A 15,725-nucleotide genomic window follows, 5' to 3' on the forward strand; every position below is an offset into this window, starting at 1 on the left:
ATTGCAGGTACCGTTGTGTTAAATTTTTCTTTTTCTTTCTTTCTTTTTTTGAAAGAGTCTTGCTTTGTCGCCCAGGCTGGAGTGCAGTGGCACGATCTCGGCTCACTGCAAGCTCTGCCTCCTGGGTTTAAGCCATTCTCCTGCCTCAGCCTCCCGAGTAGCTGGGACTACAGGCGCCCGCCACCACACCCAGCTAATTGTTTGTATTTTTAGTAGAGATGGGGTTTCACTGTGTTAGCCAGGATGGTCTTGATCTCCTGACCTCGTGATTCACCCGCCTCGGCCTCCCAAAGTGCTGGGATTACAGGCGTGAGCCACTGCGCCCGGCCTGTTGTGTTAAATTTATATCACCTTGTTTAATGTTCACAGCTACTTTATAAGATCAACATTATTGCCCCACTTACACGTAAAATAATTAAGGCTCCTAGAGGTTAAATAGCATAGCCAAGAAAAAAACCCAGGACTGGCTGGGCACGATGGCTCATGACTGTAATCCCAGCACTTTGGGAGGCTGAGGTAGGTGGGTCACTTGAGGTCAGGACTTTGAGACCAGCCTGGCCAACATATGAAACCCCCACCTCTACTAAAATACAAAAATTAGCCAGGCATGGTGGTGGGCACCTGTCATCCCAGCTAATTGGGAGGCTGAAGCAGAAGAACCGCTTGATCCCGGGAGAAAAAGGTTGCAGTGAGTTGAGATTGCCCACTGCACGCCAGTGAGACTCTCTCTCAAAAAAACCCCCAAAGAAACCCCAGGACTTTCTGACGCCACAGTCTATATGCTACTATCTCTAAAAATCTTTAAGCAAAGTTTAAATGCCTTAAGATTTTAGCTAAGAATGTAACTGTATGTCCTCATAATAGCTGAAGTAAAGTTGGTCACTATGGCCAATTTTCTATCACTGAGACTTTTAAGAAGGAGAAGGAATGAAAAGAGTCAAATTTCATCTAGTAAACTAGAAGTGTTATTGAAAAATAAAATGGAAGATGATAACGTTTTATCTCCAATGTCCCAACCGTTTTCAAAATTAGGAGGTTACAGGCATCATTAAAAATTTCTGGGTCACACAAAAAGGATCTCCTGTTCACTAAATACTCTGGGACATAAAAACTTATAAACTGACCTGCAGGGTCAGCAACCTCTGATAATAATACGGGTGAAGAATATTATTCTCATCTATAATAATGCCAGATAAATATTTCTTTAACATTAAGGATGGAAAGTTTTGAATTCTACAATAGAGACCTGACTCTGTCTTGAGATGTAAAGATGTACTGATAAAAACATTTCATAGAAAATATGGCATAAGTATGCTCTTTTGCTCCAAGCTAAACTGATATTCTCTAATATAAGTTTAACTTTTAATAAGAAAATTCTATAATATATATAGAACCATGTTTGTGTATGAGTGTATCAGTCAATTTCAAGCCCTACACAAGTCCACAATAATTTTTGTTTATTTGTTTGAGACAAGGTCTTACTCTGTAACCCAGATGCAGTGGCATGATCATAGCTTGCTGCAGTCTCCAACTCCTGGGCTCAAGTTATCCTCTCCCCTCAGCCTCCTGAATAACCAGGACTATAGGAGTGTACCACCTTGCCCAGATAATTTTTAAAAAATTTCTTTTTGTGGTCTTGCTTTATTGCCCAGGCTGATATTGAACTCCCGGCTTCAAGCAATCCTCTCACCTTGGCCTCCCAAAGTGCTAGCATTACACAGGTATAAGCCACTGTGTCTGGCCAGTAATTTAGAAAAATCTTTGGACCAAAAAAATTTTAAAGTTCAATTCACATCTTTTTACTTTAGCAAGAAATATAAAATTTTAATTAATCATTAAAAATTTACATAGCTTAAATTTTACATTATGGGCAGTTGGAAAAGAAGATGACATGAGAAAAAGGTCGGGCACAGCAGCTCACGCCTGTAATCCCAGCACTTTGGGAGGCCAAGGCGGGGGATCACCTGAGGTCAGGAGTTTGAGGCCACCCTGGCCAACATGATGAAAACCCATCTCTACTAAAAATACCAAAAATTAGCTGGGCATTGTGATGGGTGTCTGTAATCTCAGCTACTCAGGAGGCTGAGGCAGGAGAATCGCTGATTGCGGGAGGCAGAGGTTGCAGTGAGCCAAGATCGCATCATTGCACTTCAGCCTGGGTGACAAGAGTGAAACTCCATCTTAAAATTAAAAAAAAAAAAAAAAAAAAAAGGAAAAAAAGAGAATACAAAGGAAAGAGAATGAGTTAGATACCTTGAAAAGTTTGTCCAAGCTGTAGAAATAAACTACTTCCAGTATCTTCTCATTTATTTGGTTTTTTGGTTGGTGAATATATTGTAATTACCTTTTAAAATATTAATTTGAGAAGTATCTTTTGTGGCTTACGAAATTGTCCACTTTAATTTCAAAGATGAAGTTTATTTTCATATAGAATTAGGGATATTTTGGATATAACTCATTTCTTTGATTTTAAGATGCTTTTTTAAACATCTTGATATCCCTAAGGTCAGAATGTAACTGACAACTGGCAGCTCTTTTCTTTCTTAGTGTACAACTTAAAATAATGGTGCCTGGTATAGATTACTTATAGGCATCTCAGTTTCAATCACATATGAAATGAATAGGTGTACTTGTTATTTTGGAAAATTTGAGATATTAATAGTATCAGTCAATCAATAAGCAGGTTATTTATATAGAATGGAAGTCTTTATCATATTCAAACTTTGTCAGATTTTTACCTATACACCGAGAAATTAGAGTTCTCATTTCACAATGTTTGGATGTACATTCTAAACTCACATTTATCTCACTATTCTGAACCCTTCTTCAAATTAAGTCCGGTTTCTCAGTCTAGTTGGTCAGAGAAGGATAATAATATATAACAAAAACTTCTTCTAGAATCCTCTCAGATAACCCCCAAAGTGTTACCGTAGAAGGCTTTTAGAAATGAAAGAGGTGATAAAGTGCTTCATTTTTACTTTCTTTTCTTCCCAAGAAAAAATGCAAACAATACTCCATATACTTGTATATATTAATAATGATTATTTACTCACTGTTAAATAATCTTTACATACATGTTGAAAAGGAGCACATGCAATATACAATAAGGTCAAAGGTAACAGAACTTGCAAAATGCAACCCAGTATATTATAACAAGGATAAACTATGTGATTGAATACAAATCAATTTGAAATCTGGAAGGAGAATATACATTTGGTAAAAGTTGAATAATTAACTTTTACTTTGTTACAACAAAAATATAGTTAATTTTCCAAATTTAAATTTGCTATTTTAGATTCTAACTTATAATGATACTTAGATATACCAAATATCCATGAAGAGCCCATGTTTTGATTATCAGTTAATTTCAAACTTTCTTATTTTATGCAAACAATGTCCACATTCCCCAGCATTAAACATTATTAAGAAGAGTCAATAGCTTACTGACAATATCAATTTTTAAAACCCATCTATGCCTGTTAATTTACTGACTTTTTCTTTTTAACCTTCACCAGTAACTCTCTGGGATGAAAGTCTTATAAGAAATCAAATCAAATAAAAAAAATCTGACTACCATACTGATATGGTTTGGCTCTGTGTTCGCACCTGAAACTCATCTCAAACTGTAATCCCCATGTGTTGAAGGAGGGACCTGGTGCGCGGGGATTGGATCATTGCAGGGGTTCCCCCCATGCTGTTCTCATGATAGTAAGTGAGTTCTCACGAGATCTGAGTTTTCTAAGTGGCAGATTCCCTTGCTCTCTCTCTCTTCTGGGTGCCTTGTGAAGAAGGTGGCTGCTTCCCCTTCCATTATGATTGTAAGTTCCCTGAGGCCTCCCAGCCATGCGAAACTGTGAGTCAATTAAAACTCTTTCCTTTATAAATTACCCAGTCTCAGGTAGTAACTTTATAGCAGTGTGAGAATAGACTAATATACACACTAAGACAAAAAAACTTATATGATATTAAGTTATATGCTAGGCAGTTAAGCTATTAGTCAAAGTATAAACTGGAGACAATATCTGCCTGCTATCCACAAAAACTTGAAAATGACTTGTATAATATGTTTAGATTTGTATAATATATGCTTAGAAAAGTGTAATATATATTTATTACAATTGTATGATAGCAAAGATCTGGAAATAGCTTAAACAGTCATTAAAAAGAGACTGATTCAAGTCCATTTATTTTAAAAATCAAAAAGGATATACATGTACATGTGAATGGTCGCATGTGTATGTATGTGTATACATATTTCTGGAAAGATTAATTATTCCACTGATAAGAATGACAGTGTCTTTTATTTTATTTATTTATTTTTTAGACATAGGATCTCACTCTGTCACCCAGGCTGGAGTGCAGTGGCATGATCATAGCTCACTGTAACCTTGAATTCCTGGGTTCAGAGGATCCTCCCACATCAGCCTCCACAATAGCTAGGATTATAGGTGCGTGCCACCAAAGCTGGCTAATTTTTAAATTTTATTTGTAGAGATGGGGTCTTGCTTTGTTGCCCAGGCTGGTCTTAAATTCCTGGCCTCAAACAATCCTCCCACATTGGCCTCCCAAAGCACTAAGATTACATGTGTCTTTAAAGCATTCTATAGTATGAGTTTTGTCATGGATATTTGTTTTATAACAAAAAGCAAAGCAGCAACAGAGAAGTCAATATTATGATGGTGTTTACAATACATAGAAACAAGTCTTTTATACATTTCCTCGACATTTTGCTTATTTATAGGCATAATAAAAACCCATGAGAAGTAAAATTCTGTTAGATTTTTAAGTCAGTTTCATTATTAAACCTTTATTTTACATCGTTATATATCTTTACATATATGCCTTGCAAATACAAGGTATCTACACATATGTTGATATATTCAGACAGCCTTAAGCGGCTTCACATTTGTAACTAGTAACGCAAACTGCAAAGCCAAACTGTTCTATTTTACTCAGCCTTCTCTTTGCCATACATAGCATGGGACTTTCATGTTGAGAACTTATGTATAATGTCAAATCATTAATACAGTTTAGGTTATTATGAGCATTTTGAACTTGACAAATGATACTTTCTGGTTATCTTACTTTTTGATTTAAATGTATTAATTTGGTATTCTGAAAATATATATACTACATCTGGACTTACAGGAGAACCCGAACTAAAAGACTGGGGTTACTTACCAGTAATTGGAGTTCTCTGACTGAAAATTTACTCCACAGATCCACATATTTTGGAGTTATTCCCATGTACCACCTCAAGGAATCGGGAGCTGTTAAAATGAGAATTTCCAGAAGGTTGGCACGACCTTAAGGCATGTGCCAAGTGCTGGTTGATTCCCTTTCTGTGCAAGCCTTAAAAGCTTAACACCCACCTTTGTCATTCTAAATAGACAGGATAGGATGTGTTTATGAATAATGGTTCTGGAAAGATTACCTAATCAAAGAACTCCAGTTACCAGTGGGACTCCTTATTTTTTCATTTTATTCTAACACAAATATTTACTTTTTAAAAATTGAGAGCAGTGTCAATCCTAATTCAAAAATATTAGAAATACTTTTAGTATACTTTTTAGTATGATTATTAGTGTCAGACACATTATGTTTCTTACCTTGAGCTTGCAGTTTTCTTAGCAACTTTGCATCTGTGTTATCTAGGAATTCAGCATTGCCAACATTTGGAGGTCGACCCTTCCGACGTCTCATCCTGGATTCCTCTCTTGCTCGCTGTCTGTCTGGATTTGGTGGTCTTCCTCTACGGCCTTCCATTGCCCTGATACGAGGAATGACATCCTCTTCTTTCAAAAGACACCACTGCATTCCCTTTTAATTAACATTTTATAGAAATAATATATTACAAACAAAATACACACAAGAGACCAATATGTCAGAAAATTCTAGCTAAAAATTGCATATATTTTGGAATTTATAACATTGGTATATAAACTTTAGGTATTTCATTTTTAAATTAAACTTAGATGTATAATTATTCATGGCCTTTGGTATAGCTTTAATATTCTTACTTTAATGACTTAAGCTTTAATTAAATATATAGAGAGATTTGTATCTGTATCTATAAACATATAGTTATAAATCTTAATCACAATTTCTGAACTATAATGACCATCGAGTTAGCAGATATTTAAAAATACTAGTTGTGGATTGATGCCACTATAGACTGCTCTTACGGGTTATCAGTTAAGCCAAAATAATACATGAAAGTTTCTCTTTATAAATATTACAGCTAATAAATTAAGACAGAAAGAGTTAGAATATCAGGATTCTGCAATACCTAATAAATTAGTGAATCGAAGAATTGAACTTGAATGGTTGCCTATCATCAAAAAGAGACACAACCAGACAGATATTAGCCTCCTAATGGAGGTTCATACAATCACCTACCTACAAAGTAGTACTGCCCCTCACACACACACAAAAATCAAACCTGGATTTGATCAAGCCTCTAGATTTAATTACAGTAACTTTAAAAGAGACACAGAAGTATAAGTTAAACTATATGGCAAAATCCATTCTGTGCGAAATTCTACAAATGACCTAGTTTCTTCAACAAATATGCTGCAAGAAGAAAGCTGTAGGAAGTTTAAATGAACCTTAAAATATGTATCAAACAAGCCCAATTTGTGGACCTTACTTGCATACTTATTTAAATAGACAAACTGGCCTGGCGTGGTGGCTCACACCTGTAATCCCAGCACTTTGGGAGGCCGAGGCGGGCGGATCACCTGAGGTCAGGAGTTCGAGACCAGCTTGGCCAACATGGTGAAACCCTGTCTCTACTAAAAACACAAAAATTAGCTGGGCATGGTGACAGGCACCTGTAATCCCAGCTACTCAGGAGGATGAGGCAGGAGAATGGTTTGAACCTGGGAGGCGGAGGTTGCAGTAAGCCGAGATCACACCATTGCACTCCCGCCTGGGGGACAAGAGCAAGACTTCATCTCTAAATAAATACAGAGACAGACAAACTGTTAAGAAAATTTGAATAATAAAGAGACAATTGAAAATCTGAGCAATGACTGAGAGTTGATGATATCAAGAACATATCAATGTAAATAAGTACAACCACTATGGAGAACAGTTCAGAGGTCCCTCAAAAAACTAAAAATAGAGCTACTATATAATTCAGCAATTCCACTGCTAGGTATATATCTAAAAGAAAGTAAATGAATACATTGAAGATGTATCTGCATTCCCATGTTTACTGCAGCACTGTTCACAATAGCCAGGATTTGGAAGCAACCCATGTGTTAGATGGATAAAGAAAATGTGGTAAATATACACCACACAATATACACCACACTATTCAGCCATTAAGAAAAATGAGATCCTTTCATTTGCAATAACATCATGGATGGAACTAGAGAATATCACATTAAGTGAAACAAGCCAGGCCCAGAAAGATAAGTTTTGCATGTTCTCACTTATTTGTGGGAGCTAAAAATTAAAACAATTGAACTCAACGGAGATAGAAAGCAGAATGATAGTTGCCAGAGGCTGGGAAGGATAGTGAGAGGAGAGGGGAAAGGGAGTGGAGATGATTAATGGTTATAAAAAATAGGTGGGTAAAATAAATAAGATCTAGTATTTGATAGCACAACATGGTGACTACAATCAACAATAATTTATCATACATTTAAAAAAACCTAAAAGAGTGTAACTGGATTGTTTGTAACACAAAGAAAGGATAAATGCTTGAGGTGATGAATACCCCATTTACTTTGATGTTATTATTTTGCATTGTATGCCTGTATCAAAGTATCTCATGTGGCTGGGCGCGGTGGCTCACACCTGTAATCCCAGCATTTTGGGAGGCTAAGGCGGATGGAACTCCTGAAGTCAGGAGTTTGAGACCAGCCTGGCCAACATGGTGAAACCCCATCTCTACTAAAAATACAAAAATTAGCTGGGCATGGTGGTGGGTGCCTGTAGTACTAGCTACTTGGGAGAGTGACACAGGAGAATGGCTTGAACCCGGGAGGTGGAGGTTGCAGTGAGCTGAGATGGCACACTGTACTCCAGCCTGGGCGACACAGCGAGACTCCATCTCAAAAAAACAAAAACAAAACAAAACAAAACACTCGTGTACCCCATAAATATATATACCTATTATGTACTCACAAAAATGAAAAAATTAAAAAGAAATTATATATTAAAAGTATAATAATGGTATTGTGGTCATGAGTCCTTATCTTTTAGAGTCACAAATGGAAACATTCCTTCAACAAATTTTGGAAGGGAGAAGTAGATGAGGGTATATGTAAAGCAATATTGGTCAAAATGATAATTCCTAAAGCTTATGATGGGTACAAGGTATATATTATCAGTCCATCTATTTCTGTATATATTTGAGATTTCCCATTATAAGCCTCCTAGTGGAAGCACACACCAACACAATGCTAGTGTATTGTAAGAATAATTTTGTGGCCGGGTGCAGTGGCTCATGCCTATAATACCAGCACTTTGGGAGGCCAAATGGGCAGATCACAAGGTCAGGAGTTCGAGATCAGCCTGGCCAATACAGTGAAACCCCATCTCTACTAAAAACACGAAAATCAGCTGGGCATGGTGGCGTGTGTCTGTAGTCCCAGCTACTTGGGAGGCTGAGGCAGAAGAATCGCTTGAACCCAAGAGGTGGAAGTTGCAGTGAGCTGAGATTGCTCCAGAGAGCTGAGATCACGTCACTGCACTCCAACCTGGGCGAAAGAACAAGACACTGTCTCAAAATAAATAAAATAATAATAATACAGCTTAGCATTAAATACATGTATCCTGCATGTGTCAATCAAAATAAATACACTATGTTATATTACCTTATAGTCCAAAAATAATATGTTCAGATATAGGAGACATATTTTAAAAATAACTGTCTTACTATTTCTTTTTAAGAGTTAATTCCTTCAGTATGAAGGTTAAGGAAATTTTTAAAATGTGTTTTTCTCTAAAAATATCCTTGAAGTAGAAATTTTGCTTGAGACACTAGAAGAAACTGTGTAACCAAAAATAACCCAAAGTTCTTGAGTTTTAGGTTAAACATGATTTGCCTAACCTGGGGCAAGAAGTCTATGAATATTGCAGTTAATGGGTACTAAATTGTACATGATTATGGATAATAGCTACATCCCACATTCCAAGTATTGTGTTTCATTCCAGATACTTTGAATAGGCTACACTTTAATCTTCACAACATTTCTACCTCATATGGTGGGTTTTATCGTCTTTATATTACAATTGAGGAAATTCAGGCTGAGCAAGGTTGAATAGACAGCAAAGAACAGACTGCGATTCAAACCCATGACTGTCTCACTCTAAAACCTGTGCTCCTGACCACTATGAGTACTTGATGTTATAAAGATGTTCTTACACTTGATAAGTGACAGATCATAACATTTAGCTGTGAAAGCACAGCCAAGATTATGTCAAGAAAAGACTGTCAGAAAAAAATTAATGCATATGTTCATACATATATATGCTAAAAATAACATCTATACTAACTCCTTTCAGTAATTCTTATGTTAAAATAATTGTAAAAATTAATTCTGAGGAAAATGAAAATCTTTTGCTGAGATTCCAAATGAAGTCAGTAGGAACAATAGACGTACAAAGTGTATTTTTAGGCCATAAGTCACTAAAAAGGAAGACATCAGAATAGTTTTATGTTAGGTTATGTTCACCAGCATAGGAAGCTTTTGATTAGTTTAGCTTTTCATTTTTTTATTATGTTCTTAAGCACCAAGGCAGCATGTATCATATAAATTGAAAAATATAAAGGTGACATTCATGATACTTGGAAGAGAAGAGGGACTAATAAAAGCCTATAAACAAATTTGCATTTGGTTTTTAAAGTGTCTTATTAGTAATAAAATCAATTTTTGGCCAAAATTTTAAGAGTTTTATCAACTTTTCTTATCCAGATATAATTTTTACATAGTTATGTTTTTATTCAGCTAGGAAAATACACCTGTGTCAAAAGAGGAACAAAATATGTTGGTGCCTAAAACTTACCAGACAAATATAGTGACCATATCATTCACATTTTTGCCCTTGGCATTTAAAAAGTAAATACTTTCTAAAGGGATTGCATATACTGGATTACTTATAATGTCTTCTGACTCCTAGATTTTAGAAAATGAGAAAAGAATCATTAGGAAAATCTGAAACTTATACTACAGCTTTAATTCATTGAAGAGCCAAAATAATTGTGGGTGAGAACAAATAGTATTTTTCTCAATAAATTTTTCCTCAGGAAAAGCAAATACAATTTATATCATTTGATTCACATGCCATTGGCTTTTTATTTATCAGAAGAATTTAATGTTTATATATCAATTTAATTATAAGAATTTAATTAATATATATCAAAAGAATTTTTTTCTTGATTTGTAAGACTTAAGATAGTATATATTTCCTGAAAATAACTGTTGTTAAGATTTTTAAAACATGGATAAGAAAAGATGATCAACAAGATGGAGATAGCAAAAGATTATTATTATTACTATTATTTATTTATTTATTTTTGAGATGAAGTCTCACTCTGTGGCCTAAACTGTAGTGCAGTGGTGCAATCTCAGCTCACTGCAACCTCCACCTCTTAAGTTCAAGTGATTCTCCTGCCTCAGCCTCCCAAGTAGCTGGGATTACAGGCACTTGCCACCACACCCGGCTAATTTTTGTATTTTTAGTAGAGACAGGGTTTTGCCATGTTGGCCAGGCTGGTCTCGAACTCCTGACCTCAGGTGATCCACCCACCTTGGCCTTCGTTTGGATTAAGTGTGTGAGCCACCGCACCTGGACAAGATTATGTTAATTACATTATTCTAATTCTGCTTTCAAGGGTTGGTAATTTATATTCTTAGTGAATAATACGTTCACTTCTATAAATACTACAAAGAGAAAGAAGGATAAAAAGAAAAGCGTTTATGTTTTATTTTGGAAGATGGAATAATCCAGGTAAACAAGCTAATGAAATAAGTGAAAGTACACTGTAAAGCTGTAATATATTATAAAAATGAAGTTTTCACTACTTAAATATTTGTTGAGGCACGTTTACTCCGAGCAAGGCATAACATTACCTACAGGTCAGCTAGAGAGAGTCCTTTTCCCTAAAGGACCACATTTTTAAGAAGGACCTCAGGCTCAGTCTATTCTAAGGCAGGTGACCGTAGGACCACACCCTCAGTAATGCGTTAGAAAAAGAGTTTAGAGCTTGAGAGAGAAAGCCATCTCAACTGCCCATATAAAAATTATGATGGCCTGGATTAGAGCACAGAAATTAGAGCTGGAAAGAGAGATGAATAGTACATTGGTCTTTTGGGAGAGAGAACTGACTGAAATTGAACACTGCCTGGATGTGAAGGAGGAAAGCCAAAGACCAGAAAGGCAGTTAAAGTTTGGGGTAGTCTCTAAACAACATGGAAAAGGGAAACAAGTGGCAATGAGGTTTTCTTACTGAACAAATAAGGATGGAGAAATATTTGAGAAAACTGGAAAATAAATTTATTGCTCAACTTTTTTATGACTTATAAACAGACTTTTAAAGAAAGAAAATATTTCCTTTTAGTGAGTTCTTAAATATTTTCTGTATTCAGAAATTCAAAAGAGATCATGAAATTTATTTGCAATATGACCTTCCTATTTCAACATTTCTGTTATACAGTCTTCATAAATAAATGACTCCAAAGGATAGGTGAACCCTTCATGAGGGACTGGTTTGTTTTCACCTTATCTTATAGACAGTAAATTGCCTAATTAACTGGGTTTCCCACGTTTCACTGAAAGCTAAAGTAAATATGTGGTTTAGCAGCCACATGTTTAGTCTTAATGGGATGTGTTCTCAAGTCTCATTCCTGATTCAATTTTACACATTCTGGCTTGACTTTTTCTTTTGTTGCTCCCATTTTTTAAATACTTGTGAGCCGAGTTATTTTTTGGGAAAAGCAGTATATAATTATGTAAATGCAGTATCCCAGTCCACTAAAAGCCGATTAGCTGAATGATTTATTTGCCAAGTTATTGATGACTTTTTAAAAAAGTTTTAGTATCACCAAGACTTTGATGCAGCAATTTCACCATGGATTTACAGTCCTGTGCCATTAGATGCCCAGCTTCCCAAGTTAATATTTGAGATGCCTAGTACTGTCCTTCTTGAATGCTCAGTGTTATATAAGTGAATGGAGAGACTTTCCCCTACTCTTCTCATATTTTTCTGGATTGAGACCTGTGTCTATCCCAGTCCTTGCTTCTGGTAGTAAAATATTTGTGGTGCATGTTTTAAATCTGGATTAAGGCAATTGGTCTGACAATGTAAGGCCTATCAGTCATTCAGTGGATTGATCATTTACCAAATTGATTTCTGGTTAAATAATTTTCAGTAAATTTAATCATAGCTTAAGTAAACAAAGTTAATTTTTTACTACTTTTCCTTTTGAAACTATACTTTCAGAATCCTTTACTTCCCAATTTGTTTATATGAAACTTTTAGAACGTCACACCTAAAAGCAAATCGATCTTAAAGACCTCTTATATGCATTTATATTACAGATGAGAGAATTAAGTTAGCTTCAGCGTAAGTAATGTAAGATACTAAATTACCCTGCTAGAACTAAAAAAAATTCTTAGGGTATGAGCAAAGAAAGGGTATCAGATATTTGTGACGAAATTTGACAATTCACATAAAAAAATTAACATCATGAAAAAAATCAAAATTTTGTAGGATTTCTTTATGCCTTTTCACAATTCAGTATTATGTCTATTTCTAGCTACTTAATAGTGCCAGAGGTAGGTAGTGAAAGGGTGATAGATTACAAACTTTATGACAGATATTCTTAAGCCACCCTAGTCATATAGCTTATTATACCATACACTACATAGCACTTTAGATGTGAAAGAGTAAGAACCGTGAGGAAAGGTGTCATCTATTAAAAACACGTGAGAAAGATGTGGTTTGATACAACTGTTTCCACAATGCTGACTATGTTTTCTACTTAAAGTATGTCATCCTCTAATAGTCAACGACTTTCAATATCTCCTCCTCCTATATCCTTGGATTCATACAGTCGTCCTCCCAGTATAGGCCTTGCCTAGCCACAAAAATCCTACCTGGTAGATCAGTGACATAAATTTCCAGACTTTTAGACTTCTGGTACTGATCTTTCATGTTCTCAGTGTCCATTCGTGCCCACGGCTATGTTGCATTAGGTGTGACAGTTAACAGCAGAGCTGAATTAGAACTCTGGTTGTTGACTTCCAATCTTTTGTTCTTCACTTAATTTGAAATAATTACCAGCATTAAATTGTGCCAGAAACTGTGTGTTGCCTACCTTACTGTGAAGCCTCCTCTTAACAAAACCCTAATTTTTAGCTGGGGCAGTTTTATCTTACTGTTTTATCTTCCCCAGAGAATAAGCTTCTCTAAACCAACAATCATTTTTTTGTATTCTTCAGTTTCTCTATGAACATTAGTTTTTCTTCAAATTCAGGCTTTCAATTTCATTTCTGTACTCAAAGGTGTGTTCACAATTTGTCTATGGGAAAATGCCTTTAGGGGACATCTACTTAGGGAAAAAAATGCCTGGCACATTAAGTCTTTGTCACAAATATTTACTGATTAAATGACTCAGAAAAAAAGGCTCTTTTCATTAAGAACTGTAGACATTTTACTTTTTATGGACTTGTGCATTAAAAAGAAGAAACACTGTACTTTTTTCTAAATGCAACATCTCAAAGAAAAAAAGCAACATTTTCAGAGTCATTTTAAACTTGCTTCTTCCTTGCATCTTTCAATTTTATGCTTTTTTTGGCCTGATAACAGTAGACATTCCATACTCTAATGCTTCTAAACGTCCTGGTTGAAAAAAATAAAGTTAAGGTCTTCATGCTTAGATGTATAGCTTTCTACAATTCACAAAAAATGCATTTCAAGGTAGATCATCATGTATTTCAAAATAGTATGTCATTAACAATTTATTTTGATGCCTTCCTCTATTCCTAAGAAATATATAAATACCTCTTACCTTAATATTATATTTAGGTCAATAAAAATAATGCTATTTTATTACCAAAACATGTCTAGCTCAACCTTACTTTCTTTTATTCTGACAATCAAACACAAAGTAAAATAAAAACAACAACATTTTATTCAACAAGTTTTTTATAATGTGATGAAACAGAAGTCTGTAAGAAATTTATTTACCTTACACCATTTTCAAACGGGTTTCTAAAACTGCCAACAGAAGTTCATTAAAAGGCAGCCAGCCAGTACAGCATGGGCTTATATAGATTATTACAATTGTTTTGTTCCATGAAGTCTATCACTCTTCTAAAATCAAGATTTTTACAGAAGCTGGTAAGAAGTGCTTGAAAACTATCAGTATGCTGAAAAGTAGCCGATTCTACAAATTCCTCACTACATCTGTGGACCAAAATGAATAAAACTGATAATGGATACATTAAGTGTATCTTATTCCCTATTTCTTTCTTCCCTTTTTTTTTTTTTTTAAATTAGAGACAGGGTCTCAATCTGTCACCCAGGCAGTCGTCCTCCTAGTATAATGGCATGGTCATAGTTCTCTGCAGTTTCAAACTCATGGGTTAAAACAGTCCTTTTACTTTAGCCTCCCATGTAGCTGGGACTACAGGCATGCACCATCATGCCCAGGTAATATTTTTATTTTTTGTGGAGATGGAGTCTTGATACATTGCTCAGGCTAGTCTTGAACTCCCGGACTTAAGCAATCCTCCTGTCTCAGCCTCCCAAAGTGTTGGGATTACAGGTATGAGCCACCGTGCTGGGCCTTTTATCCCCATTTCATTTGTAATCCTATTTTCTTGAATTAAGGGCATCTCTTTTTTTAAAGGTAATAATTACATTGTCGTCCTTCAGTAAATGATTAATTTACCTAAATTTTAATAATATAAGCTCACACATCTCTCATCTTATTGTACTATACAAAAGTTAGTTAATATTTTCAACAAATGCTTGCTGTTAATATTAACAAATACATATAAAATCATATCTTAAGCCCAGAAATATCTTGAATCAAAAAATGATTAAGCAAAATATCCATGGTACTCAACAAGAAAAAATAAAAGGCATCCAAATAGGAAGAGAGGAAATCAAACTATCTGTCTTAACAGACAATATGATTCTATACCTAGAAAACCCTAGAGACTTTCACAAAAGGCTCCTAGGACTGATAAACAAGTTCAGTAAGGTTTGAGGATACAAAATCAATACACAAAAATCAATAACATTTCTATATGCCAATAGCATCCAAGCTGAGAGCCAAATCAAGAACGCAATCTCATTTATTATAATAGTCACAAAAAGAACAAAATACCTAGGAATATAGCTATCCAAGGAGGTAAAAGATCTCTACAACAAAAATGACGAAACACTGCTGAAAGCAATCAGAGAAGACACAAACAAATGGAGAAACGTTCCATGGTCATGGATAGGAAGAATCAACATTGTCAAAATAGCCATACTGCCCAAAGTAATTTACAGATTCAATGCTTATTCCTATCGAACCACCAATGCAATTTTTCACAGAATCAGAAAAAAACTATTCTAAAATTCATATGAAACCTAAAGAGCCTAAATTGCCAAAACAATCTAAGCTAAAAGAACAAAGCTGGAAGCATCACACTTACCCGACTTCCAACTATACTACAAGGCTACAGTAACCAAAACAGCATGGTACTGGTACAAA

At 35.2% G+C, this 15,725-nt stretch overlaps 1 protein-coding gene across 39 annotated transcripts in view; it reads right to left on the reverse strand.

Moving 5' to 3' along the window:
• Window positions 1-15,725, reverse strand: part of BAZ2B (bromodomain adjacent to zinc finger domain 2B) — a 407,614-nt gene that overhangs the window by 97,326 nt on the left and 294,563 nt on the right. For all 39 annotated transcript variants that reach the window (XR_004176705.1, XM_031651777.1, XM_031651775.1 and 36 more), the window contains one exon: window positions 5,610-5,820. Coding sequence is in view for 38 of the 39 variants with exons in the window: in XM_031651777.1 (XP_031507637.1) it covers window positions 5,610-5,820 (211 nt within the window). In the remaining variant the exon portion in view is untranslated. The remainder of the gene's footprint in view (window positions 1-5,609; window positions 5,821-15,725) is intronic.

This window comes from Papio anubis, chromosome 10 (genome assembly GCF_008728515.1).
Source record: "Papio anubis isolate 15944 chromosome 10, Panubis1.0, whole genome shotgun sequence".
Lineage (NCBI taxonomy): Eukaryota > Metazoa > Chordata > Mammalia > Primates > Cercopithecidae > Papio > Papio anubis.